Source organism: Falco cherrug, chromosome 15 (assembly GCF_023634085.1).
Source record: "Falco cherrug isolate bFalChe1 chromosome 15, bFalChe1.pri, whole genome shotgun sequence".
Classification (NCBI taxonomy): domain Eukaryota; kingdom Metazoa; phylum Chordata; class Aves; order Falconiformes; family Falconidae; genus Falco; species Falco cherrug.
Genome location: NC_073711.1, coordinates 17,806,220 through 17,833,777, shown reverse-complemented (window position 1 = coordinate 17,833,777; position 27,558 = coordinate 17,806,220). Strand labels below are relative to the sequence as shown.

The following is a 27,558-nucleotide window of genomic DNA, read 5'->3' as shown; positions in this document are numbered from 1 at the left end:
CTTACTCTAAGTGGTCTCATTAATTTTTATTAGTATTTTGGTAAAGGACTGAAGAATAATTCCAGATATTTTGGAAATATTGATGACATTTCCTCCTGTTAGTCGTTCTCCTAATGTTATTGCTAATGCCTGTCTATTGATAAAGCTTGTTTCTTCTACTGCTAGCAATTCTAAATTAGAAGTTCAAAAATTCTTTAGATTGGTTCTTCTGGGTTTGTTGCGAACATTTCTGGTGTGAACATATGTGATGACAAGATAAACCATAGAATCATAAGGTAATTTAGGTTGGAGGAGGATGTTAAGAGGGTCATTGAATTTGACATTCTGCTGAAAGCAGGGCTAGTGTAGTAGTTCAAGCTGCGTGGGACCTTGTCCATCTGAGTTTTGAGTATCTCCATGAATGAAGATACCATGACTTTAGGAGTCTGTATTGAAGGGTTTACTAAAGCCCAAGTAGGCCATATCCATTGCCTTCTCTTCATCCAAAAAGCCGGTCATCTCATTAGAGAAGACGGTCAGGTTGGGCACAATTTACCCTCAGTAAGTCAGATGTCAGGTGTTTCCAGTCACCTTCTTGCCCTTTATGTACCTTGAAATGCCTTACAGAAAGAATTGCTCTCTGATCTTCTGGAAAACAGAAGCCATGACTGAGTAGTGTGTAGCTCACCAAGCTTTCTTCACTCTTCTGAAGATGAGCATAACATTTGCCTTTTCCAGGCACTGAAGAAGTTCCTTGAGTCCCACAACTTTTTGATGAAATAGAGGCCTTGCAGGGACATCAGTCAGTTGCTTAAACTACCTGTGAGAGAGTGATGGCAAAGGTTGAGATGAAGGCAGCGCAGACCATCTCAGCTTCTTCTTTGATGTTAGGTACCATGCTCCATTCAGCAGCAGACCTACATTTTCCTTAACCTTCCTTTTGTATATGTTTGTAGCTATAAAAGCTTTTCTTATGGCTTTTCATGTACCTTGCCAGTTTTATCTCCATTTGAGCTTTGACTTTCTTAATTACTTCCCTACCTGGGCAGTATTCCTCCTGGATGGTGTAGTTGTCCTTCCACTTCTCTGTGTTTTGTGCTTTGTGTCAGAGCTCCGCCAGGAGTGCCCTGTTCAACCCGGCTGGCCCCTGCCCCACCGCCTCACCTTCCTGCACAGCAGGGTGGGCGATTCTTGGGCTTTGAGGAGGTTTCCCTTGAGGGTCAGTTACGAACAACAAATACTTTATGTATGCATCATATACGTGTGCCTATACACCATGAAACTACGGTCTGTATCGTTTGAGATAACTGGCCTTTGTGAGCACTTAGAATTGAACATAGCCCTTCAGGAAATCATCACTTGTCTCCTGCTGCCTTTGTAGAACAGCTGTTGCTTGGATTTCCCTTTGTTCAACCGCTGATTCTGTGAATGATTCCGCTCTGTAAAAGTGAGAATACTGACTAAATAGATTGATTGTAATGACAGTTTTTCTTCCTTTCATTTGCTAGTAAAGATAAGAATACCTTATGTTACAGAATCATGCAATTCAGCTAGTGTATTTGAAAAAGATGGAATATATATGGATGTTTTTAAAGATGAATTCAAAAGAATTCGTTCAAAAATATATTCTGCAGGGCACATCCCCAGGTTACAGAGAAAATGTTCTCTGTGTGTTTATATGTTTATGTATACATATATATATAATAGTATGTTTGGAGCTTGATATATATTTGTCTTATTATGTTTATATCAAGCTATTTTAATGTTAAGAAAACAGCTGGTCCTTTGAAAACTCAAGTTAAAGACTTATAAACATCATTAGAGGAAGCGCCATGTATCAATTGAAAAATAATGCCTGTTTATTACTTGAAAAACCACATATATATGCATGCATTATGTTTTCTAATTGCTTGCCTTTTGCAAGTTGGACAGAAACAGTATATAATAAATGCACCTCCACATAATATAAGCATTCAGAAGTTCTTGTGCTGAATGGCAAGTATCTAGAGTGTGAGAGAAACATTTTCTGGAATAGTCAGTGCTGTTTTTTCATCCTTCATTCTTCTGATCAAAATGTACAAGCAATACTGCGATACTCCTTTGCGTCCAGTAGTTTGTCTTCAACAAAATTTTCCATATAAATAGGTTGTTATTCTGTTACCCCTAAACTACAGGAGGGAAGGAAATTGTAGGCAGGCAGTGTGAGCTGCCCTTTCTCATTTTCTGTGTGAGACGTACTGGTTGCCACAGGTGCACTTCCTATACTTTTCCCAGTACTGGACAGTTAGCCTGGAAGTTTAATGACTTATGGACAGTTTTTGTTAGTTTTTCTATGACTTTATAACTGTACAGGTAAAAAGTTTCCAAAGTACCAAATCAATGTTTTGTATTTAGTTTTTATCAACGTTTGTCTACTTTTGTGGGACAGAGTAAGTATTTTGGGGCTGTTCTGTGATGGTAGGAGGAGAAAAAAAAAACCCACCGCAGCGTTAGGAATTCACAGTCTAAGTGACACCATGAAAACTGCCCATCATATGACTGTAAATAGTCAAACTTACAGCACCTCTGACCAGCCATCTAACCAAATAGTCCTTGTGAGCCATTTAAGTTAATTGAGCTGTAATATAGTGAATCAACCCAGAGATGCAGATAGAAGAAACAGAGTTTGTTTATTTATTATTCTATGTCTGCTCCTGTTTTATCCCCAAGCTTCTCTAACCATTTCTGCAGGAAACATAATTAGAGCCCAGGGTGTAGTGAAACAACGAAATAAAGTTTGTATTGCTTTACCCTTCTGCCTTTTACAGTTAGAAATCTTGTCTCTCATGGTCCCCTCATGGCTGTCCTGCTTCTTGCTTAGTCTTTTATTTATTTGTCCTGAGATTAGGTAGCATATTTAAACCTATGAAGTGAGCTTTTAACTAGATTTTTGCTGGTACTTGTGTCACCTGTCTGTTTACTACTTTGATTTTGTGCTTAAGTAGGTGTTGATAACCTCATTGTATTCGAGGCATATCACAAGAAGTAAGTAAACCACTTGAGCACTTCCTTTGCAAACAGAGCACTAGACAAAATCAGGCCTGGAAAGCGGGCGGGGGGCGGGGGGGCGGAAGAAGGGGGGGGAAGTGTATTCTTGGAGCTGACAATTAAAGAGACATTTAATCAAAAGGGGGGGCGGGGGGTGGGGGTGGTGTGGCGTGGGGCGCTTCAGGTTTTCTGGGTTTGCTTTTGTGTTTTTTTTCTCTTTGCAGATAAAATGGTAGATCCACTGAATAATAACATGCCTTTTATATTTAGGACTATTTTGAAGAAATGTTTTTTAGATTTTATTGATTTAGTGTCTGTCTTCCATTGAAAATAAACACAAATCTCTATTGTCCTTGAGGACAATTGCAAACTGATTTATTTTGGTTTGATACGGTTTCAAGCTCTTATCAAATAATGATTAATCATTTGCCTGAAGCAAGATGCCAGTTTGTTCTTTTGTTTTGGATCTTCACTTTAACCTGCTGTCTTAGAGTTTATATCAAATGATCAGAAATATTTTTAATCTGTCACTTCCTGAATGTTTCTGTTGGTGCTAGAGTATTTAAAATATCCACCAAATCTTTCATGCCTGCATCTGCAAGTGGACAAAAACTTTCTTTTAATCAGATTTTGTGCTGTACAGAAGTTGTATGAAATAAATACTTTTACATTAGATAGGAAATGTTCTTTTCTTTTATACAGTTCTTAAATATTTCATATTTCGTTTGCTCTGTGGGCTCCCCCTTTAATGCAGGTAGTCTTAAAGGTGAATTTTGAGTCTGAAAAACAGATGTTGTAATAAGGCCTATAAGAATAGTTGGGTAGAATTTGAAGCAATAACAGGCTTTGATGGGCATAGTTGTTAGGAAATACAGAGAAGCTTTTTCCTTCAGTGAAGTGATATTCTTTTATATCTGGTAGACATTTTTATCAGTGGTGACTGTTTCCCTCACATTTGTTTAAATGCAGCACTTTGAATAAGTAATTGAATCTTTAAATTCCATTATTTATGTACTTAGGGGAAAAGAGTTGTGTTCTAGTATAAGTAAATATCTAAGCAGATGTGAGTAACTCATCAACAGAGACCTATGAAATGAACTGCCCTTTTGTATCTGAACTGACTACTGATTGATGATTACTATGTGGCTGGGTTCTTTTTTACGGTAACCCTGTAATTCAAGATCCAGAAAGTGCAAATCTCCCCAAAATGATAAAACATTTTATGGAGCACCTGCTACCGTGGGCTTTCAAGATTTTGTAAGATGGTAGCCCTGTACCAGGCGGGAAACAAAGTATCTGTGATGTTGCCTTCGTAAGAAAAAACTTCCACCACAGTAGATAAAGCATCTTGAGTATAAATGTACCTGTAAGACCTTTTCTCCTTCCTGTTATCTGTTTGCTTGTAACTTGTTTCAAAGTAAATTTCAAACTCAATGACTCAGGAATGTTTTTGGGTTTTAGTTGTTGTTCCCCCCCCTCCCCCCCCATGGCTTTTTTGAAATGTCCTTTGAATATACCAGGTCATTGGCTAAAAAAATATAAATCAATGAATATACAATACATAAATAAATACATAATAAACATATGATTTACTATGAAATGCAATACATAGTCAAGTCCCAGCTTTCAAAATCATAAATTGAGTTGGTAATTCAGGAGTGGTATAAAAGCAAGGCTGTATTTATTCATTGTTCTCCCTGGTTACTTGTCTGGGAATAGTTTCTCCCTTTTGCCTAAAAAGTACCAGTTCTTTAATGTAGTCTGAAAGATAGCAGTTTCTAGCTAAGAAGAAGCTATGAAAAAATAAAGAATAATGACTAAGAATATGTTCTCCAGCAAAATTTCCCAAGAGGTAGTATCAATAGTGAAACGTTGTTCATGCTAACAGGCAGTATATAGCAAGCTCTTCCTCCTCCCCTGCCCCAACCCCCCCACAAATACCCTTTTGTAAGCTCTCTAAATTCTCATCTGAGTGCATACATCCAGCTAGTGCTGGAGAATTATTTTTGTTTTTTAAATCATAATATTGAACAAATCAGTAATTAGACGTAGGCTGGGAAAGTTTATAAGTAATAGAATTAGAATCAAAAGAATTCACATAGGCGTGATAACTCATCAACTTTATTAACAAGCTGTTAGTACTGCTAGATAAGTAGCTACTCTATTCACAAGCTGTTGGTACTGGTAGATAAGAAGCTACTCTATTCATGATATAGAAGGTGTGATGGCATTCCTCTTGGAAGATACCCAAAATATGTAAAAATAAATAATAATAAATTGAGCTGAGTTACAGTATACTGCATTTGCAAGTATTTGAAGGTAGGCAAGTGTAGAAGTAATAGGCAACATAAATGAGGTTGGAATTTGTTTCAGACAAGTCTTAAATTTCTTCTGTGGCGATGTGGTTGCCCTTGTGGATGGGGTAAAAGCAACAGATGTTATATTTCATGGTAGTGATGCTTTTGATTAAGTAATATTTTCAGAAGTAATATGGGAAAACATGGTCTAGAGGAAGTGGTGGAGTTAAGTTTCCTAGCCTTGAAAAGGAACGGAATTAAAAACTTTTCTTTCAAATTTTCCATTAGATAGTTTTAAACACACTCTCAATTCAGTGCTGATGGCAGGCATTATTTTGGGAAATTTATAATATTTAAATGAAGATTTTGAATCCTTATTCCACTCTGGAAACTAGGCATAGTTTGGGGTTTTGACTGCCACGATACTTAAACTGTGAATCTAACTCAGATGCTGGGAACCTCTTGTAAACCAGTAGACTTTATTACTTGCTCTAAGTGACTCACTTTGTCAAGAGTTGAAGTCTAAAAGAGACCTATCCATCCCTTACGTCTGCACCTCACACAATTCTGAAAAGCTGTCATGGGTTAGGAGGAATCTGACTTCTCTGAAATCTCCACAAGGGTGTTTCATGTAGTCTTAGCCTCATCATTCTGTTTGTTCATATATCTTATTAAGATAATTTGATAATTTGAATCCATGTTTTTCTTAATTGTGATTTCAGATTGATCGCTGCATTATTGCATCTTCAATTAGCTTGCTGATGTTGTAGTAAATTATAGCTCATTCACTTCCATAAATTCATATTAGTTTGCTTATCACGTTTAGGAAAATCCAAGGCAAACTAATAGAATTGGATTATCCTGTCAAATTATAATGAGAAGCATGAAGTGGAAGGTGTAAGAAACCTCAAGAAAAAAATTGCAGATGAATAAGCATATCCCTTAGATGTAGGGGTTTTCTTTCCCCGTTTATCATTTCTTTGGAGTGTAATGCCACACAACCTCTAGAACACTTTCTTTTGGTAGTCCGTCAGCCCTGTCTTGAAAGAAGCATGCAAGATCTTTCAAACCCAGGCACTGAAAAGAAAGACTTGGGGCTGTTGGTTGACAAGAAGCTCCACATGGCCCGGCAGTTGTGCGCTTGCAGGCCCAGAAAGCCGCCCACGTCCTGGGCCGCACCAAGAGAAGCATGACCAGAAGGTCACTTGAAGGGGCTGTCAAGAAAGCTGGAGAGGGACTTTTTACAAGGACATGTAGTGACAGGACAAAGGGGAATGGCTTTAAACTGGAAGAGGGTAGACTTTAGATTAGATACAAGGAAGAAATTATTTTCTGTGAGGGTGGCGAGGCGCTGGCACAGGTTTCCCAGAGAAACTGTGGATGCCCACCCCTGGCAGTGCTCAAGGCCAGGTGGGATGAGGCTTTGAGCAGTGTGGTCTAGTGGAAGGTGTCCTTCCCTATGGCAGGGGGGTTGGACTAGATGATCTTTAAAAGTGCCTTCTGACGTAAATCATTCTATGACTCTGTGATACTTTATATTAATATACACTGCACTGTGTGTAATTCTCACAGCCTCTATTAAAATTTGTTTCAACATTTCTGGCTAGGAATTTTTAACCTTTCAACACATCATATTCAAAATCCTGCTGTTTAAAAAAAAATAAATCACTTTTTCTACTGAATTTAGACTTCTGCAGGAACATATTTTTCAGACTTACCTTAAAAAGAGTGAGTTCTTATTCAAGACTCTAAAGAGTTGTGCTTGCATGGTGATGCAAGGCTTCATGCGCCAGCCTGTTGATTTGTCTCTTCCTTGATCCAGAACGATCACTTTTTGAACAAAACAGTAATTCATCTTCTGTGGCCCTTGGTTCCTCTTCTCAGGTTGTTATGAAAACAGTAAACATTTGTTGCTTTTTTAATTTTGTTTTGCTTCGGGTTTTGTTTGTAGTGACAGTAATACAGTTTTGGTAGTTGTGTATTTCAGCTCTGTGTCACTTACAGGAATAGCCTGAATTAGACATGCATGTTTATTCTGCTATCCAAATATTGATTTAAAAGAGCTATTAAAACAATCTCAAATCTGTCCACTTGGGGGCTGTTTAGTAATTAGTCAAACATAGACTGTTAAGTAATTAAGACATACAATACAGTTTTTCACTGATAGCCTTAAACTTGGTTCAGTAAACACTGAAAACGGCTTCTACCTCGCACTGCTAGGCAGTTTGAAGAGCTTGTGCAGCGCACACAGTAAGGCAGTAGCAACCCCCTTCTCCCTACCTGAATATGCAACAGCAGCTACACTTGCCAAAAATCCTAATCTGGAAAGGCATGCCAAAGCCATTTCATGTCAGATATAACGGCCATGATGCGCAAACCATGGGACAGTATCCCAAACATAATCTTTTCTACTTACTCTTTCATGACCACCCATCAGGAAATTAAATTTGTCTGCTTTTGTTTAATACCAGCTCATTGCATCGCTTTTCTATTTTTTTTATAAGGATAACAATGTATTTGCATATGTTATCCTCCAAGGAATACTCACGAAAGGTCCTTCTACATATAAACTGATTGCTCAATCTGCTGTATTTTAACTCCCTTTATTTCTGTGGATTAACTTCCACTTAATCTGAGTTTGTTGTTCCTAATGAGTTCTGACTGAAAAAGATTATTTTTTTTCCACTGGAACTTCAGTTCACATATTTTATAGTTGCAAGGCAAATTTAGGGAAGGCCTGAGGGATCGCAGGCAGCCTTCATTATTGGTGCATGACCGCTTTGTAGCCAACTGCATCTTTAATACATCCAAGGAGATTTGTGCATTACAGTTCTTCTTTCTTCTTGTTTTTAATAATTTACTTTTGAGAGGTTACTTACAACCATGTTTATGTGTGACTATCTGTTTGTCTGTCGAAACTTCAGATATGTACAGAATGCAAGAGATATATTAATCTTTTATTTGTTCCTTAAGGAAGCCAAACTATAAACTGTCAATCCTGCGTACAAGAGCCTCACTTCAGTGAATCCTTATAAACACAAGGGGGAACATAAAGCTATGTGCTCCTTCAACTTAGCTCCCTTAACAAGAGATAATATTCCTTGCTGAATCTATGCCTGCTAGGAGGGACAATAATTTGTTTTGTTTTTCTTTAAAAACAAAAAACGGACAAGCAAACTTTCTCGAACTTTTAATTTGCAGTTGAATTTGGTAAACTGCGTACGGTTAATGCACCAACCAAAAATACAGAGGCGCATGAATAGCACATCAAAAAAGGGGGTTATATACATTAAGATATTTCTGTCTATTGAGATTTATTTGAAAATTATTTCAGTTTTTGCATGCACGTACATGTTTTGAAAAGATAGCATCTAGATGAGTACTTTTCAAAATGTTTTCCATAGCTGTTGGGAGGGCTTTTATTCTTAACTGTGGATTGCTTCTTGCTTTGTGACATTTGTGTAATTTGTAACTAGTATATTACTGTGTTTTTATCCTTTAATTGGGGAATAAATATAGTTGGGTAGTTTATACCTGTGAACACTAATATGTACTTTGTCACTGTTGAGCTACATTGCAGTAACAAAACTGCTGATGTTTTTTTCCCCTCTTCTAAAAGCAATGCTAATCACAGAGCTGTTTTTGTCAGTGCTCAAACTGATCTCTACCTTTTTAGGTAAGATAGCCTGCAAACCTACACAGAAAGGATATCACTGCCATTCAATACTTAAAAATAACTGATAACCCAAAGTAGTACTGTTCTGTATTAAAAGCAGTCCACTGAAGCTCAACAGCTTGGACAGAGAATAGACATAGAGGAGTATAAAAGTATGCCAAAGAGAAGAGAGATGGAAGCATGAGCTGATGTCCAGACTTCTTTTAACTTAAGGCTTAACTTTAGATTGGTGGGCTCCAGATAACTGCTAAGGCAGGTGCAGAATTGTCACCTTTGTGTTAGAAATTGTTAGGCTTGTCCACAGTCTGGAGGTCTAGAAATTGAGAAAATAATAAATAATGAAGAAACGGAAGCCACATCAAAAAGAAGAATAACCCTTTGTAGTGAAGCTGTAGAAAATGAAACCTAAAAGGATTGTTGGTCATACAATTCAGGCAAAGCAAGTGCTGTAGAAACCACTATACATCCGAGTCAAAATTCTCTTTACCTTTATTTACAGTCGTCTTCAGTCAACTTTGAAAAACTGTGATGAAATTTGGTAGCAAATATTAATTTAAATATCAAGTATGCTTATAAATACAGATGTATATATATTTCTTTTACTTTCAGCACATAACTTGAAAACAACTGGGAGTATGTTCTTGCAAATGATTTATTTCAGGCTTTCATCCAACTCTAACGAAATGTACAGTAGTAAACGACGTAACAAATACGAAATGGTTAAGAGTCAGACTGCCTGATGGAGAGGAATAACAAAGTAGTACGTTCCAGGTGGTTTGGTTCTGAGATACACTTTATGAAAGAAAATTGCATGCATTAAATGATGGTGATGATCACAATGATGATCTAATTTTTTCCACAATATTCATTTTGAATTGGCATGTAGATGAAGAAAAAAATATATTAACTTTCAAGGAATGCGGCATAGAACTATTTGAGCGGGCAGGCAGTTTTAAGAATTGAGGATGTCAGGAAAGAATCCACTATATAACAATCAGAAATACTAGAGCTGGTACCAAGCAGTTACTGGAGTACTACAGCAAGGTAAGAGTGGATAAGATTTTTTTTCTCTATGGTACCAGTTTTCTGTTATTTAATGCTTCTGAAGCTGTTTGTGTGCAGGGCTGCATTACAGTGTTAGTTCAGAAACAGCCAGTCTAGGTACCAAGAAGCCCAGAGGCATGTTGATGTGATGTTCTGCCAGGGTTTCTGTCTCCTGCCTTGCAGAGTGCCCAGTTTAACCATTTCAGAAGAGGCTGGGTGTTAATGCCCTTTTGCTGCCACTTGTACCTGTTGTAGCAGCAGATTGTTGGGAAAAAGCTCTGGTATGTGTGATTAGAGCTTAGTGGATTTTTACTTGGCGTCCCCAACTCTTTCTTTGTAGTCTCTGGAAAGTGGCTATATGTGAAGATACTCTTAAAGTGTTGACATCCTGGAAGTAAATAAAATACTAGGAAGTGTGTGTTTTGAAGAAGTAATAGACAGTAATGGACATCTGAGCTCTTTGTGCTTCCTGTGCTGTACGTGTTGGAATGGTGGGGGTTGTTTGGTTTGTTTGTATGTAGGTATGCATATCTATAAAGGGATGGGTGTAGGCAGATGGAGATAGGCACTCCTACACGCCATTACTAGTATTTTGTTATTTTACTGTTCTTCAGGAAGATGAAACTTTCATTTTGAATGGCTTTTGTTTGAATCATCATTACTAAACAGTGTGTTTTATGAACTGCAATATGTATTTTCATATAATCTGCCTTCAGCTAGGACTTGTACGGTCTAGCTCAAAGTGAATTGCTAGATGCAGTAACTTCAGAGCTTGTTTCGTACAGTCTACTGTAGTCTTCCTGTTAAAAAGTGTGACAGAATCTATGATCTAATCATAGTATGTCAGTGGCTAGTGTGCTACTAGTTCAGCCATGACATTTCTTATTTGCTTTCTCTCGTAAGATTGTGGGCATTTACTTCCATTACAGCCTGTGAAGCTGCAGTAAAATGAAGTCTCTGTCAAGTGTGATGGAATGTGCAGAGACAGAACTGTCCAAACCCAAACAGGATAAAACATTGATTTTTGCCCTTCAACTCTCTTCTCTTTTCTGAAAGAGAAGGTGTTTCTCAGTGCAGTTGGATATGTGACGATACCACAAATGCAGTTCTTGCTCTGATTTTCCAGTGCGTCCACAAGTAACGTCGCTGGTAACTATGGTATCCAGCATCTCTGCCAAACAGGGGCTACCTGTGGTATTTTACCTTGGTAAACTCTTGAAATGGCATATGTGCGCTGAAGTATGCAGTCCCTTACTTGAGTGAACGTTCTGTATTTGGAGACATTTGGGAGTCCTGGATAACCAAACACTGATATGATTTAATATAAACCTTAACACTTTTAGGTGCTTTAGATAGACTTATCTTTTGGAAGTGACAGTCATTGTCCATAGTTTCTTCCTAATGTGTACACAGTAAGATGAATAGTCAACTTCATTTGAAAGCATTTGAAATGTCATTTCTGTGGAATATATAGAATTGTGTAATGTGCCTCTGCTCCACATTTCTTAAGGAAATTTTACTTGTGGAATAATAACTGGTAAATTGTCTTGGACATCCACAAAGAAATCTTCTTTGTATTTGTGAACATATATGATTTTCCTGGTTTTAAAGGCATGATTAAATTGTCTGGGGAAAAGAAGTCAACATTGACATGGAAACCATTTATCTTATGCCCTGTGCTTAGCAAGTATTGATTGTTCAGCTTCTTGAGCTAAAACATCATTAATGAGCACATGCCATGTTAATTCTGGACATCTTTGTATCCAGTGTTTTCTGTACTGTTATTACTACTTGTTGGAAATATTGTGTTCCCAAAATCACCTGAAACCCAGACCTGCAGTTGTAGGTACAGCTTGTTGGTGTACTGCGAGATGGAGGGGAAAGGGAGCAGTAAATACATCGCTGTCGTGAATATAAAAAAGAAAATCATCTCTAACGCTTATCACGTCTGTCTGTCTGACATTAGGTGAAATTCCATGATGATGGATTTTAGTGAATTTTGTCATGATAAATGAATCTTAGGGAAGGTGAAGCTAAGGAGAAATTTAGGATCTTGGGGAACAGCTTAAGGGAGCTGAAGTATTTCTTTTTGAAAAGAGAGCATGAGCAGGCAATGTAAAAGGAGATATGAAGGTATTTGTGAAAAGAAGTGGTGAGAAAGCGTGAGGGGTTTGTGTGTGGTGCTGGCCAAGAGCCGTCTCTGTGAGGAGCAGCCTGGGACACAGCCAGCTCCCGCGCTGCAGCGGCTGGCCCAGTGAAGGTGACGGGGCCTGTGTAAAACCTGTTCAGGAAAGGGCGACATGTTGCATGATGGTGAGGATGAGGGGGAAGAAGCGTGAGGAACAGCCCTGGGAGCACCAGAGCCTGAGGCGGGGGGAAGGAGGCGCCCCGGGCCCGGAGCAGAGGCTCCCCTGTGGACTGCAGAAGACGACCCACGCTGGGGCAGGTTCATCCACAGTGGGGCAGGTGGAAGTGTGAGGAGAAAGGAATGGCAGAGAGGAGCTGTTACAGGCTGACTGCAAGTGCCCGTTCACCCCATCCCTGCTGTGCTGCCTGCAGTAGGGGGGCATGAGGAGTGAACCTGAGCCTGAGGAGAAAGGGGAGGGGGGAAGAGATAAAATCAATCTTCCCCCAGTATTTTGCCTGTGACTGTAATTGGTGAGCGATCCCCCTGTCTCCATCTCAACCCGTGCACTTGGCACCCCTTACCTGGTCATGTCCTGCCGAGGAGGCTGGGGGAGAGGGGCTGGGGGCGCCTGGCAGCCAGCTGGCATCAGCCCCGCCACAGGGCATGGCCATGGGCCCCCTTTGGAAGGGGACGGGATCTTCTAGGCGGGATGGAAGCAAGATCATGGAAGGGGGGTTTGTTTTGCTGTTGGTTTTTTTGTGGGTGGTTTGGTTTTTGTTTGTTGGGCTTTTTTGTTGTGTTCATTTTTTTTCAATCCAGGGATGTTCTCTTACATCTATAGGGTTTTTTTAGTTCGGTAGTTTGTGTGACCTGTTGACGCGCAGACTTTCGGTTTAGGGTTTTAATTGATAAGTCCAACTGTTTTCCTTTTTTTTTTTTTTTTTTTTTTTTTTTTTTAATGTGTTTTGTGTAAGTAAGTGATCCAGGCTGCTTTGGCTATTTCAAGAAAATTGTTTAAGGAATTGTAGCTTAAATTTTAGTAACTTGTTTTAGTAATCCAGTTACTTGTTATTGAGCTCCTTTGTAGTGGGAACTTGGCTTCATCCCCACTCATCCATCCCTCCTAACAGCAAGTTACAAGTTTAAGCTAGACTTACAGTCCTAACAGGAAAAAAAAAAAACCAACAACAAACAAAAAACATGTTGCTGCTGACAAATTTGGAACTTTGTCATTCACCATAGAGGCAAAGCTATTTTAGTTTTCATTCTTCTCACTATCTAATAATGTAAATGTGTACAAACAGTGTGGTGAGTTATGTTCCCTCAAAGATTCCTGAAGATGCTTCAAATACTGGGTGCCAGTCCCTGGGTTTTTTCCCCCGCTCATTGGATGTAAATACACTATCTGTGCAAACAAGATTATTGTTGTTTTTCTAATTTTCCTTAGTATATAGACACCCATGTTCATTTTACCTAATGCAGGAGGCATTAAAAGAAAACAACAAAAGAAGAGAAATGGAGGAGAAAACAAAGAGAGCCAAATTGGCTAAAGAGAAGGCTGAACAAGAGAAACTGGAGCGACAGAAGAAGAAGCAGCAGTTGATTGATATGAACAAAGGTAAGGCATCATTTTTAGTACAGATTTGTTAAAAGGAAAGGAAGGAGTAACAAACTGAAGGTATTCCTGATCGATACGAAAAACACCTGCTGTTTTGAAAGCTGAAGAAAAAGGTTAACTTTTTCAGTGAAAATTCTGTTTTGTTTTAGCCTACCTGATCATATTATTCCATTACCTGCCACAATATACATGTTTCTTTCAAGGTGTTTTGTTGTGAATTATTGGCTTGTTTTCATTTGCAGCAGTTAATTGATTTTTTTATATGGATTTACTTCCAAGAAGAAGTATCTTAGTTGCTTTGCCATTAATTTCATTCTGTAAACATCTCTATAATCAAGGTAGCGTGGCAGTTTATGTCTGTCTTTTTGGGCTTGGAGGCTCTATGTTATAATGGATGTTCTCTGAACTGTCCTATTAGGAGGTGGAAAATGTGGTTGAGCTTGGAGCCTAAGTGTAGAGTGACATTTCAGCATGATAAAAAGCAGCATGTTGAGCTTGTCAGCTGTGGGAATATTGTGTTTTGCATGAGGCCACCTTAGAGGAAAGTAGGAAGAATCAAGAGGTCTTGATATTGATGCTGTGCAGATTTCCAGAAGGTTGTTAAATACAGGCTTTATTATTTAGGTTTTTGACTCCAGAAGGCAAGTAGAGGTTGTAAAACTGTACATTATTTGTGCAAGAGATTACCTGAGGCTGCATTTTTTTGTTCAGTTTCCATGAATTTGTGTTAAACTGCTAATCTGACTCAGCTGTAAAACTCTTGTTCTTTTTATCCACTGAACAGTTTTAACAGGTACATACTCATGGAAAAATGCTGTTTCCTTCTTGATTGTGATGACCTTTATGGAGGTTGTGATGATGCGTTAACTTTGTGTAAGGATGACACTGCAGTAAACCATATAATTATGACAAACTAACATAGTGATATGCTGGAGGTGTATCAAATGGGGATAAATTTAGAAATAAGACTGGCTTCCAAGGGCCTAGATACAGCATCTGTAAAGTTAGTTTATACAAGGGTGAAAAATACTGGAGAAATACTAGACCAGGCAAACAGACCCACTCCAGCATTTAAGATTGTGGAGATGAACACAGAACCATTCAAAGACAAGGTACTGGTCAGAATTTACATCACTGATAATGCAGTGGTGCAAAAATATTGTCGTGTAATACGCTACTGTTTAGTGTCTCATAAATTTAGAACACCAGTATTTCTGGTGTATCGGTAAATTTCTCATCACTAGTGAAAATCTGTGAATTGTGCGTGGACAGCCAGCCCCTAAGGAATGTAATACATCTTAAAAATATATCATCTATTTAAGCATTACTTCATCAATCTGATGCAAATCAATATTTGCAACGATTTCAGCAAGTAGCGCTGTTTTGTCTTTATTGATATATGTATACAAGTGTCACAACTTTGTGCTTTTTTTCTGCTCAGTAATTTCACACTTTACATTTGGTAAAAATCAGCAATCCATATATAAATTGCAAAAACAAAGTAGTGGACAATATGAGAACAATTATTTTTTTTTTTACAAGTGAAAGATCATTCTTCTGTGATCACTTTGTATGTACTATTAATTATATTTTAAGAGATCATATACTAGATTTGCTATTATATTTGCAGATTGTGATAAATTGTTTTTCCCAATACTTCATTCTTTGTATTCTGAGCTTTAAAAAATATAGCACTGTACTTCATTTGAATACCATGCAAGCAAATGTTTTATGTGAGAATCTTTTAAAAAATCTTGTGTGTTTGTGTACATAGGTTTGCCACAAAACCTCAGAGTTTTGCTGTTGATTTGATTCGTTTCTGTTGGTTTTCAAGTGACTTCCCTAGGGCTGGCTTGGAGGGTTTCTGCAGTGGTACTACAAGTCCTATTATTTGTGGCCTTGCTCAAAGTGGCATTGACACTGCATAGAATATAATGTAGCATAGGTTTTAGTGAACAGCTGCATTGCTTTGTATAGATGACGAGGTTTAATTTCATGCCATATAAAGATTCTTCAAATAATTTCAGTTTAATTATAAACAAAATACAAAATTTAAATAAAGGTGATGCATACGTACATTTCCTATATTTGGGGAAGTTAAGCTCATGGAGATTTTTAATGAGACTTTTCTAGTTCACTCTTTCAGCATTTGATTAATCTTTCCTTGATATCTGTCACCTGCCAAAATAAAATAAAATAAGTCCTTTGTAATATGGACAAGCACTCTTCTGTGAGTGGGGTAAGAACCACCTAAATATCCCATTATCACAGTCCCCTCTACCAGTGTAGTATTCAAACTGGTGTGTGCTGGGATCAGCAATAATTCTGTTGTTCCCTTGAACTGCTGTTATACTTGCATTGACTGTTGCAGGATACAATTCAGGAAGGTCACCCTTCCTACAGTTCTCTAATGATTCCCTGCTTTCCTGATTGTTACGTCTTCCTTCCATGTCCTTTAGCATAAACAGAAATCCATACTAAGTTTATTATGAGATACATACTGTTTTGTAAATGTCTTAGCCTTAATCCTTTGAATTTATATATTGGCTAGTTGATTGAATGGGGTGCCTGAGTGATAAAACTTGGGGCTTATTTACGTGCTACAGATTATTAGTTTATGGTGCTGGATGCCAATGAAGCAAGAGTTACAATTCCTTTGGGAGGTCATTATCTTTCATATTGATGTTGATGGTCTGTTTGAATACGCTGCACTCTTCCTGAAATACAATATTCACAGAATAAAATTAGATGGAGATTACATTATGCTTCAATGTGAGCATCTATAGAACCAGGATGAGGTTTGATTTTTTTTTTTTTTTTCTTCTTCAAAGCAATTATGCATGAGTTGCTCAAAATTTTTTTTAAGATCTGTTTATGCAGGAGTTTGAAGCCATCTTAATGGAGGGGTGTGTATGTGTGTGTGTCAAAATTACTGTAAATTTTATTAACATGCATCAAAAGCAGCTAAAGAGAAATAACAACATAAACTATAACCTGTTAAAATTTTGCAATGGAAAAAGTATGAGTATGGCATATGGTACCTTCCAGGTAAACTGATTTAATGAAGTAATTTGTCAGGGGAGAAAAATTATTAGACTCTGTGAATTCTGAGGTTAGGATAATTACAGCTGAAGAAAGGCAGAACAGTCGGATTCTTTTCTCTTAAAAGTAGGTTTCTTGGGGACTATTTACTGAGCAGTAACAAGTGGTAACTTTGGGTAGTTGTCTGTGCAAATTCAACTTTCCTTTTCCTTGGAGAAAGCATTGTTAGTTCAGAAATCAGGTATTATTAATTTTGGAAATACTTGTCATATTCTTTATCTGAATGTAATTGCTGCGTAACATTGTATTTGTGTATTTTGTAGAACTTCCAGTGTTAAAAAGCATTTCTGAAATAATCAAATTATTTGATCCAATAACTTTTTCTTTCTTACAAGGTTTGTTCAGGAATCAGATAGCAAGGAGGAGAAATGCATTTAGAATTATTGTGAAATGGAAGTTTATTTGACTGTAATGGTGGGACAAGTTTGCTGACTAAATTCTGTCTTAATGCAATGATGATGTTTTCCTGTGATTGTAGTATCTCATTTCTAATAGAACTGTTAAGATGCTGCCTTCACAAGACTAGTTTCCCAGGTTGTGTGGGAAAGAATACCATGTTGAGGAGCCTCTTTATGCTTGCTGTTGAACAGCCTCCCCCAGCTGTTTAACAGTAGTATACGTAAAGTTAACTTAGAACTATAAATTAAATAATGATCATTTGCCAATATGTATAATAATCGATCTTTACGAATAATTTTCCATATGAAGTATTCAATAATGGAAAGTTATAACACTTCCACATGCATTAGCAGTTTTGTACTCCATTACAATCATTATACTTCAAGGTAATTTAAAAGGCTGATGGTAAGGAAATGTATACTTCAAAGGAAAAGTTAGGTAAGGCACCAAAGGATATTTATTTTCATTATAAAAGCCTATTTCTTCTCAAATGCAGAGGTATAATCAAATGAACTTGAATGCTATGGCATTGATTTCAGTGGTTTGTCGTTAGTTGTATAATCAGACTTTCAACTTGAAATTACTGGTTGTTGGTGAGTTATGCAATCCGCTGGTAGAATATTTTAAAAATTCTAAACATATTGCATTTCATCTTTTAAATGTGCAGCAGAAACCAAGACTCTGCTTCTGGATTTGTATCCAGAATATACATTTTTGTTGAAAGCAGAAAGCAGAATTATGGCTGTGTCTTTTTAGACATCGCCAGGTGAGTAGTAAAGGTAAAAGTGTGACTTTGAAGGTCTGAAAATTTAGATTTGTAAACCTAGAGAGGCACCATTCAGTGTCATACTCCCAAAGGTTTGTGCTGTAACGTAGTAGCATTTGTCTTGAGAGTACAGAATGTTCAACTTCACCACATAGAAGATGATTTTCAGGGAGCCATCAAAAGCTAAAAACAGAAGTCTCTTTAGGCAGTGAAATACGGTAGTAATGAAAAAACTATCAACTAGAAACTATAGAAAAGTCAAAGAACTGATAGTTGGTTTGTACCAGCATAATGAAACAAGTATTAATGAGTAAATTCATATTTGGGATTGGGCTCTAGATTATAAATGAGTTCTGAAACTATACATGGTTTGTGCTATCTTCTGTATTCTTGTAAGAATAATCACTGTAATAATTATTGTTTTGAGTGTGGGTTTCCATGGTTGCAGTAGGGCTAGTCAGTAGATTCCAGGTAAATCCTGCCTGTGACATATCAGGGTCAACATTGAATTTCCTGTTGGAAACATCTTGGGCTAAATATTCTTAATTCTGCTACATTTTGATGTGTGTGTTAAATTCAGATTCCATACTTGCCCAGTCCATGTGAAACCAGTTAATCTTCATGGAAAAGTATCAAGGTTGCAGGGCCACTTTGGAATCGGTGTAGAAAGGATTAAAAAATATGGTCAGTTACAGCTTTACATTTGCCATGGCAGTTTACTATGTACACATTCTTAGTAGGAAAAGTCCTGAAATAGCATGCTTGTCTTTCCAGCCACTATTGAAAAAGCTAATCACAAAAAAGAAGCTTAATAAAGATCCTTTGAAAGATTTTTTATTTTATTTTATTTTGGTTTTTTCCCAAAACATGATGTATTGTAGGTATCATGCTAAGAAATGAAGTTTGGCTGTTTAGTCTGAACTAATTGTTTCCCTTTTTTTTTAATATTAAATGGGTGATAAAAGAGAAGATACAGTGAGTGATAAGTCTGTCAAGAGCTAGCTGACCGTTTTTTAAGCCATTTCATGAAAGTTTATTGATTCTCTATCATGTGCGCACGCAGTTGGTTTTGCTCTAAAATAAAATGTATTTTCAAAACGTTTTCTTGCAAACTCTGTAATAGGAAAAAGTCAGCTACAAAAGTTTTCTTCTAAAAGGTAGAAAGGCTCATATAAAGCATTTACTACCTGATTCATATTTTTGTTGTGTCACAGGGAGGTTTATTTTTTAACTATTTGACTCTGTAATTGTCATCCCAAACTGAATTTAAGATCAGCATTGGCCACTTTTGGGTCTGGCACTGAAATCTGGTATTTTTTGTGACATCAATTAGTACAATTGACTTAAATTGTTTTAGGACTTGGAATAATTTCAATTGAGTGAGGTCACTACAATATTTAAGTAATAGCTGTGGTGTGCTTTTACCCCAGCCGGCAGCTAAGCCCCACAACTGCTTGCTCACTCCCCCTTTGGTGGGATGGGGGAAAGAATCAGAGGAGTAAATGTAAGAAAACTCGTGGGTTGACACAAAGACAGTTTAATAGGTAAAGCAAAAGCTGTGCATGCAAGCAAAGCAGAGCAAGGGATTCATTCACCACATCCCATGGGCAGGCAGGAGTTCAGCCATCCCCAGGAGAGCAGGGCCCCATCACAAGTAACAGTGACTTGGGAAGACAAACGCCATCACTCTGAACGCCCCCCCTTTCCTCCTTCCCCCGGCTTTGTATGCTGAGCATGTGTCACATGGTGTGGGACATCCCTTGGGTCAGGTGGGGTCAGCTGTCCCGGCTGTGTCCCCTCCCAGCTCCCTGTGCCCCCCTGCTCACTGGTGGGGTGGGGTGAGGGGCAGAGCAGCCCTTGGCTCTGTGGAAGCGCTGCTCAGCAGTAACAAAACCATCACTGTACTACTGACTCTGCTTACAGCACAAATTCAAAACATAGCCCCTTGGTAGTTACTATGAAGAAAATTAACTCTATCCCAGTCAAAACCAGTACAAATAGTTTAATTAAAAAAAAAAAAAAAAGGTAGCAAGAATATGAGTTTCCAAGACTGTTTCTTCCCTAAAATATTGGAGGAGTTTTAAAAGCATTGATGATTTTTCTGCTGCCTTATGTATCTGCTAATCACATAAATTTAAAAGTCACTTAGTACTGTAATTGAAGCATAGCCTTCAAACAGTAGTAGAACTTGATTACAGATGCATTTAGGTATCATATGGTCATTTTTCTTCGATTTTTTTTTTTTTGAGCTGCACAGTCTTTTCCTTCCCACATAGAGGCAATGTCTTCCCATTTGTTACTAAGTAAATCCGTGTTAAAGCCTATTTTTTTAAGTTAAGTGAAAATCATCCTTGCAAGGGGCATAAGTCCATTCAGAATGAGGCTCCAGGGGTAATGCTGATGTATTTAAATTAAATACATTGCTGCTGAAGCAGACCTTGACCACTGTGACATGTTCAGAAAATGAATAACTGTGTGTGTTTCAAAAATTGTTTTCAATAACCTGCCAGTACAGCAAAGCATGTTTTTTTCTCATTCTGTTAACTTTATGTAAGCCTGAGATCAGGTTATCATAAACAATGAGCTTAATTGGCAAGCAGGGATTTGTCTAGTTTTGTGAACTGACATAAGATACAAGTTCACTTATCTGTCATACTGTCCTAACTTGTTCTCCTTTAATTAAAAAGTACATAACAGTCATGAGACTGTATTCTAGTGCAAAATGCTGAGGAAGACTGCTTCCTGAAGATATTTATTATGCATACAAAATTAATTTAGCAAATTAATAAAATGCAAATATATGAGGAAAACACACTTTCCAAAAGACACTGAAAACTGACCTTTTTATGTGAATATATTAATGAATAAAAATGATTTAAAAGATGCGGTACTGATTATTGATCAAAAGTTTATACAGGATTCATATTAGACTTATGGAATGTACCTTAAAAGTCCACAACAGGGTAGTGCAAAGTGTGATTAGAAGTATAATTTTGAAACCATTTGGAGAAGCAGGCAGGTAGACAGCACATGTTACCTAACATGGTATTTGACTGGACTCTTTCAGTAAGGGCCCAAATTTAGGAAAAAATTCCTGGGAAGTTGCTGTAAATTTTTGCCCGAATGGCTGTGCAATATTTACACTATTTATTAACTTGTATTACTATGTAGTTAGTATATTTGTACTAACGAGTATAAGATGTTTTGCAACGTACATGTGAGTATTGCCATTACTGGAAAATGAAAGCGCACCAGTAAAATAGTTGGTTATTCCTGCAGTTATCAGCAGACAAGGAAAAGGGAAGGCAGCAAAACACTTCAGGTAGAAGAGCATGTTCCCAGGGCCTCATTGATCCTTAGCTGTGCATCTGAACCACAGAAACAAAGTAGGAAGGAGGTGGATCATGTTTTGGATGCATGGGCTGGGATCCGCTGTGGCTTTAAGTGACTTGCAGTTTCTGTAATTCTAAGTTATTCAAGTACCTTAAAAAGCCCAAGCTATTTCGTTGTTTCATTTTACCATCAATAGTGCTACCTCAGTTCTTCTGTTTCATTTAAGACCAATACTAGTTATTGGGATTTTTTATGTTCTAATCAAAATATCCTTTCTAGTACAAACTGGAAAAGCAGTCATCATGAAGGTCCTGAAAAAATCTGCTAGAAGATGCTTATTCCTACCTTTTTTGATAGATGATAACATGCTAAAAGCTGAGGTAAAACTTTGTGCAAGAGAGGCCACAAAAAGAAACTGAAATTGATCTCACTGAGTTTCTAGTTGTTCCAATCTAAATCAGAAAATAATGTTTCTCATTCCCTTCTCTAGTATGTAGTGAAAATTTTGAGCTGGGAAAAAATGCGACTGTTTATTTTGTGCATGGAAATATAGCTAACATTTGGAAGCAATGTTTAGATAAAACCTCTTCCAAATTTACTTTAACACTGTGCATAAATCGACTCATTATTTGTGTTCCGTAATGAGGAGAGGGGAAAGAAAGTTCAAATATTTCAATACTTGTACTCAAAAAAAAAAAAAAAAGGTAAAAAAGGAAGTTAAATATTTAAAAATTTCTGTTGAAAATAGGTCATAAGAAGTGAGCTTGGCTTTAGGGGAATTTTAACTTGTCTTCTTGAAGAAGTTAAGGACATGTTTTTTCGGACATTTGGTACGATTCTTTAGAGGAGCAAAGCTAAAAACTCCCATGAAGTTGAAATCGTTGGAGCCAGCCACTACCACAGAAGCAAGTTCAAGAATGCCTACTGAATCAGAGACAACCCAAGTAGTTAAATAATCCCATCTTTATAGAGAGTCTATGAAAGAGCTCTGAATTTATGTGCATTTACCATTCGTGGTTCAAGTTACTCCCTGAACTATGTTTTCTACCACGTTTTCTAGGGTGATCTTTCAGCAGTGCTCTTTTAATTGCAAGAATGACTTTAAAAGTCTCATAAGCTACAACAGACTAAACACATTTCAGTTTCCAATATGAAATTTTAGTAGCAGTTATTTTTTTGAAAAAGACAAGACAGTAAAACCTGTTGTTCTAGCTGGGCTTTAGCTTTTATTGTTCCTCAGGCTAGCAGAATGATACTTTTCCCCTATATTTTTTTGTCAATTTTCATTTTAATCATCTGAGCAATAAATAGAAAAGAATGTTACTTTGCATTTGATATCAGGAGGTGTGGATGTTGGGGTCTCTTTTGGAGGTTTAGATGGGATTGGTCAGGAAGTGATAAAAGAATGTAGTATCGACAAAAAGGACTCTAAATCTAACCTAAGGGTTGTTTTTCATCAGGTGGTAGCAAAGGGAAATATTTTATCTTCATCTCCATGTTAAAATGATTTCTCTGTTTCAGAGGAATGCTGTTGAAACAGAGAAAATGGCTACAGAAGCAGGTGAAGGATTGCATTTACTCTGTGAAAAATAAGATCGAGTAAACATTCTTCATCATTCTCAAGTGTTTGTTTTCTATCTTTATAACACAGTCCTCATGGTTAATTTAGCAGTGTACAGATTATGCAAAAATAAATTACTTAGTGAACTTGCAGTAGAACTGAGGAATCTTAGTTCTACATCTGTGTCAGATTTAGTCATAGAGTGCAAAAGCAGGCTCTTTCAAATAATTATTTTAAAGAATGAAGTTACTTTAATCCCTCTGCTGTGTTCCAGGGGTGGGTTAAATGTCAGCTCCGTATACTTACTTGTGTTGGGTAAAAGACCTCATGTGCTTGATGAGCTTTATCTCTGGACTGTGTTAACTGCTTAAACTGTTTTTGCACAAATTCTTATAGAGTGGATACAAGCAACATAAGGCATACAGAACAGCAAAGCATCTTGATTTTTTATTTTAAAACATTTCCTATCTCAAGTACTTGTCAAAGAGAGATTTCATATGAGGAGGGTGATAATTAAAAAACTTAAATGTACATACAAAGCAGAAGGGAGATTTGGTGACAACAGGACTTGTGTAAAAGCATGCCTGAAACTTCTAGTCCTTCATGTATTGATTATTTTTGTAAATCATGATGTTATATTTTCAAGGGAGGCTTAAGGATTTTGCGGTACTGTTGCAGTCTTTCCTGCAATAGTATTGCACATGCAGAGGCACACTGAGATTATTTTTACCTTTTTCGAAAATGTTTCTTTTCCTGCCGTGTTTCTAAATATTTACAATTTTAAAGTTGATATTGTTGTTCCATCTCCCCATGCCACTTGCTGATGGATAAAATATAAAGAACAGCTTGAATCTGAGGCAGGTTATCTGTCCTTGGAAAGCTCAAGTTTAAAAAGAATGTTCTGGAAACACATTATATGCTTTGTTTCCATCTGATCTTTATTTCTTTGGGAAGTGCTTTACATTAGAGTTAAACTGCTAATTAATTGTAAAGCTTTGAATTCAGTGTGTTATATAAAGAAAAATTAAGACAGACTAGTCATACCTGATCACACACTTTCTAATATATTTTTGTCTTGATAAATATCCTAAACAAACAATTCTGATTTGGAAGGACAGTTTTCTTCATAAGTACAAAGGTCATATCTGTACTAGAAGGCATGTGAAAATAAAAACACTTGCCTCAAAACTAAGGACTTAGTTCACAACTACAAATGAGCCAGACATTGTTGTTCACAGTGTAATTTATGCGGCAGCCAAACTGCCAATAACTGGGTTCTTACACTCGTTCCCCATGTTATCGCACACCCTTTTTAAATATAAGCCGTCAATAAGGAGTTGCAGATTGATGCTTTAGGTAGACCAGATTGAAAAGATCATGTGACTTACACACCTGCTGTTCCCTGTGCTATATCATACAATCCCTTTCAGAATTTTTTCCTTCAACCTTAAAATCTTTAGACTTGTTATTCCCACGGTCTTGTTTGGAAGTCCATTCTACAACATGATTTTTTGCTTGCAAAGATACTTCTATTGACTCAGCCTGAATGTTTTCCTGTTAGCTGCTGTACCAGAACAGCCCTCTCTCGGGGAAGTTATCTGTTGGGATGAGTTTTCTCTCTTGGGACTTTACACATTCTAAGCACAGAAGGAGGTTGTCATAGCTCTTTTCAGTGCCTGCTTTATGTAGTCTAAAGAAATCGTACTGCCTCAGGCATTTCTTATTAGAATCCACTCCCCTGGTTATTGTAAAAGCTTTCCTAGTTGTGATTTGTCTTCTGTGAATGCCATAATCAAGTTTGTATACCACTACTCCGGGAAATGGCATATGCTGACTTTTAAACACAGATTGGTAATTCATCATTGTTTCTTTGGTCACTTCTTTGTATTGCTCCTGGCTTGCACCTAAGTTATACACGTTTATTCTATTTCTATTATTTTAATTTAGTTTCTTATTCCAAATGTTATGCATGCTGATCTTATCTTTCAAGATGTTAGTATTTCTTATTTATATGTCATCTGTTGTTACAGCAAATCCACTAATTAGGTTTTCAGACAAATTAAGGTGATAAGCTCTCAATAAGCTTATCATATATAATAATAATCAAAAATCACAATAATCAATAAGGTGATAAGCTGCCTGTCTATAAACAACCTTTTTTTGTTATTCAACCAGATATTTAAATAATAACCATCTTTTGCACTTTCCACTAACGAAGTAGGCAGGTATTATATCAAATGTTGAAGACCAGATAAATGAGACAGAAAACTTTTCTAGCCAAATGAAGTGCAGTACATTGCATTAATAGAAACCATAAATTTAATCTAATATCTTTGGCAGAACTACACTCCCATGATTTTGTGTTTTGTTGTCTTGGAAAGGCCTCTTATACTACAAGGTGATGGCTATCATACTTTTTTTACCCCCAGCTAATGTTTTGTTTTTTCTAATAAATTCTACATTTGCGGTTCTCAAATAATAATGGTAGCTATTGAGTTATTTCAGATGGCATGTTAATTTCATAGAGATTTGCTGTTTGCTTCCACATCAGCTGAGAAAACTTTATATTAGCTGATTTGGCATTATTCACCTGTGGTCATTTGTCTATCTTGTGTTTGTTCCAAGGGGCAGTACTGTTTGTGTGTGCTAACAGTGAAGAATTCACCCAGTTTGACTGTGTTGAGATTATTATACATCTGTAGTAATAGTCACTGTTGTGTTTGTAATACTGTCTTTCACCCCTCACCTACCACCCTTTAAATAGTCAGTTTCTGATTTAATTTCTTATTTTCTAGTTTACCAAAGGTCTCCTTTTTTGAAATTGGCAGTCTAAGTCCAGAGTACTAATGTTTAGAATGTCATTTAACCTAAAAATCTGACGACAAATACTAAATGCTTATTAAGAACAGTTCATCTGAAGTCTGTTGTTATTTATAAAATGAAAGTGTAAAATCCAGAGTATTGCCTTTATAGACAGTGGATTTGTTTGTAGATGCATGGTATGACTATTCCTCAGCATTTATAAGTGGATTGATTTTATGCCAGTGTCTTTCAAACACACTTTTATGTTATCATGTACTGTAATTACCTTTTAATTTTCCCTTTTCTGTTCCGTTCCCTATAACTGGTAAAAAAATACAAAAAGTTTAGGTATCTTGATATTAAGATTGCCTGTGCACCTCAAGTGTGACTTTGTTCATTATATATATTTTTTTTTCTCTGTGCCTCTCAGCTTGCTTGGGACTCTTCAGTATAAGAAGCAATAACATTGTTCTATGGAAGAAGAGGGTTATTTTTTGTCTTCATTATTATAATTAAAAGTGGCCAAAATCTGTTGACTATCACTGGTCTAAATTGTGGGACCTGCAAGAAGACGAGTTTTACTGTAACCTCCTAATAATGCACACATTTTCAAAACAGTCTGCATGTGCTAAGCCAAATCTGCAATAATTATTAGTCTGAAATCCAAATTAAAACAAGTCAGGCTTGTAGTTAACACATCAATTAATGATTAAGAATTTATTTGCCTTTTGAGTTCTGTCTAATACCTGTAGTGACTCTGGGTCTTTGCTAAGCCTAATCAAAGCTTGCAGATTTTTTTGCTCGAATGCATACATTTGGTCTGTCTTCAATGGTTGGGAACAACTTGGAAAAGAAAGAATGAGGATGAATATTACTTGTTCCAGCTGAATCCTCTATCCTTGTGTACAGTGGAATATATCTAAAAGAGTCGTAAGGATTATATATTTCATTTCCACTGACAATTTCTGTTGGAAACAAGGTCCTCTGTTTCAAAATTTCTGGTGTTTTTTGTCTTTGTTTCTGATTTGTCTACAAGGTTTGTAGGTAGTGTTAAAAAAAAAAAGGCAAATCAAAGAGATAGCTAGTAATATGTGAAGTACCTCAGCAAGAACTGTGAGGAAAAGCTGAGAAATCTGTGGCATTTTATTTATGAATTTTAATTAAAGCTAACTAAAAACACAGTTCTTTGTCTGGTTGCTGCTTAATCACCTGACAACTTCAATTAGGATGCAGTGCTGAGATCAGACCTAGCATAAATTCTGATTTGAGGAGTTAAAAATCTCATCACTGTGTTCTACAGCTTCCTTAATTTATGTGTCTTTATATTGTATATTTTGATATTCCAAAACCAGGGTGGGTGTTTAACAGTTGCACTAATTAGCAGGTAGAGTAGCACACTCAGCAAAAAAAGAAGTGGAAGGCTACATAAACATTTATAAAGTATTGAAGGATTTTAGTCTTTGAATAAACTCTGCCAACTCGTTTTTATTTTAAATGAAGATCGAATGATACAGTAATTTTTCTACACATAATATATTCTAACATGTTAACTAATTCAATGTATTACGGTTTCATCCATTAAATATTTCAGACCAACTTGATGTGTATTAGTTTGGGCAATGTGTATTCACAGACCTTTGATTTAAACAGTAAATTTAATACAGAGCCAACAATAAATCAATGAATAAGCATGTGTAGGATAAGGAGCACCGAAAAAAGTAATTATTTTGTGTGCTTTAGACATGATTCTGGCCTTGTATATGTGAGTGTGAATTGAGAGAAGCTAATTTACTTTTTTATTTTGTGGGAGCTTAGTTTTTTAAGAG

The 27,558-nt window shown here is 36.8% G+C and overlaps 1 protein-coding gene across 1 annotated transcript in view; it reads left to right on the top strand.

Moving 5' to 3' along the window:
- DIAPH2 (diaphanous related formin 2) overlaps positions 1 to 27,558 on the top strand; it is a 244,079-nt gene that overhangs the window by 146,218 nt on the left and 70,303 nt on the right. The window contains exon 26 of the mRNA XM_055727131.1: positions 13,634 to 13,769. Coding sequence (XP_055583106.1) covers positions 13,634 to 13,769 — 136 coding nt within the window. The remainder of the gene's footprint in view (positions 1 to 13,633; positions 13,770 to 27,558) is intronic.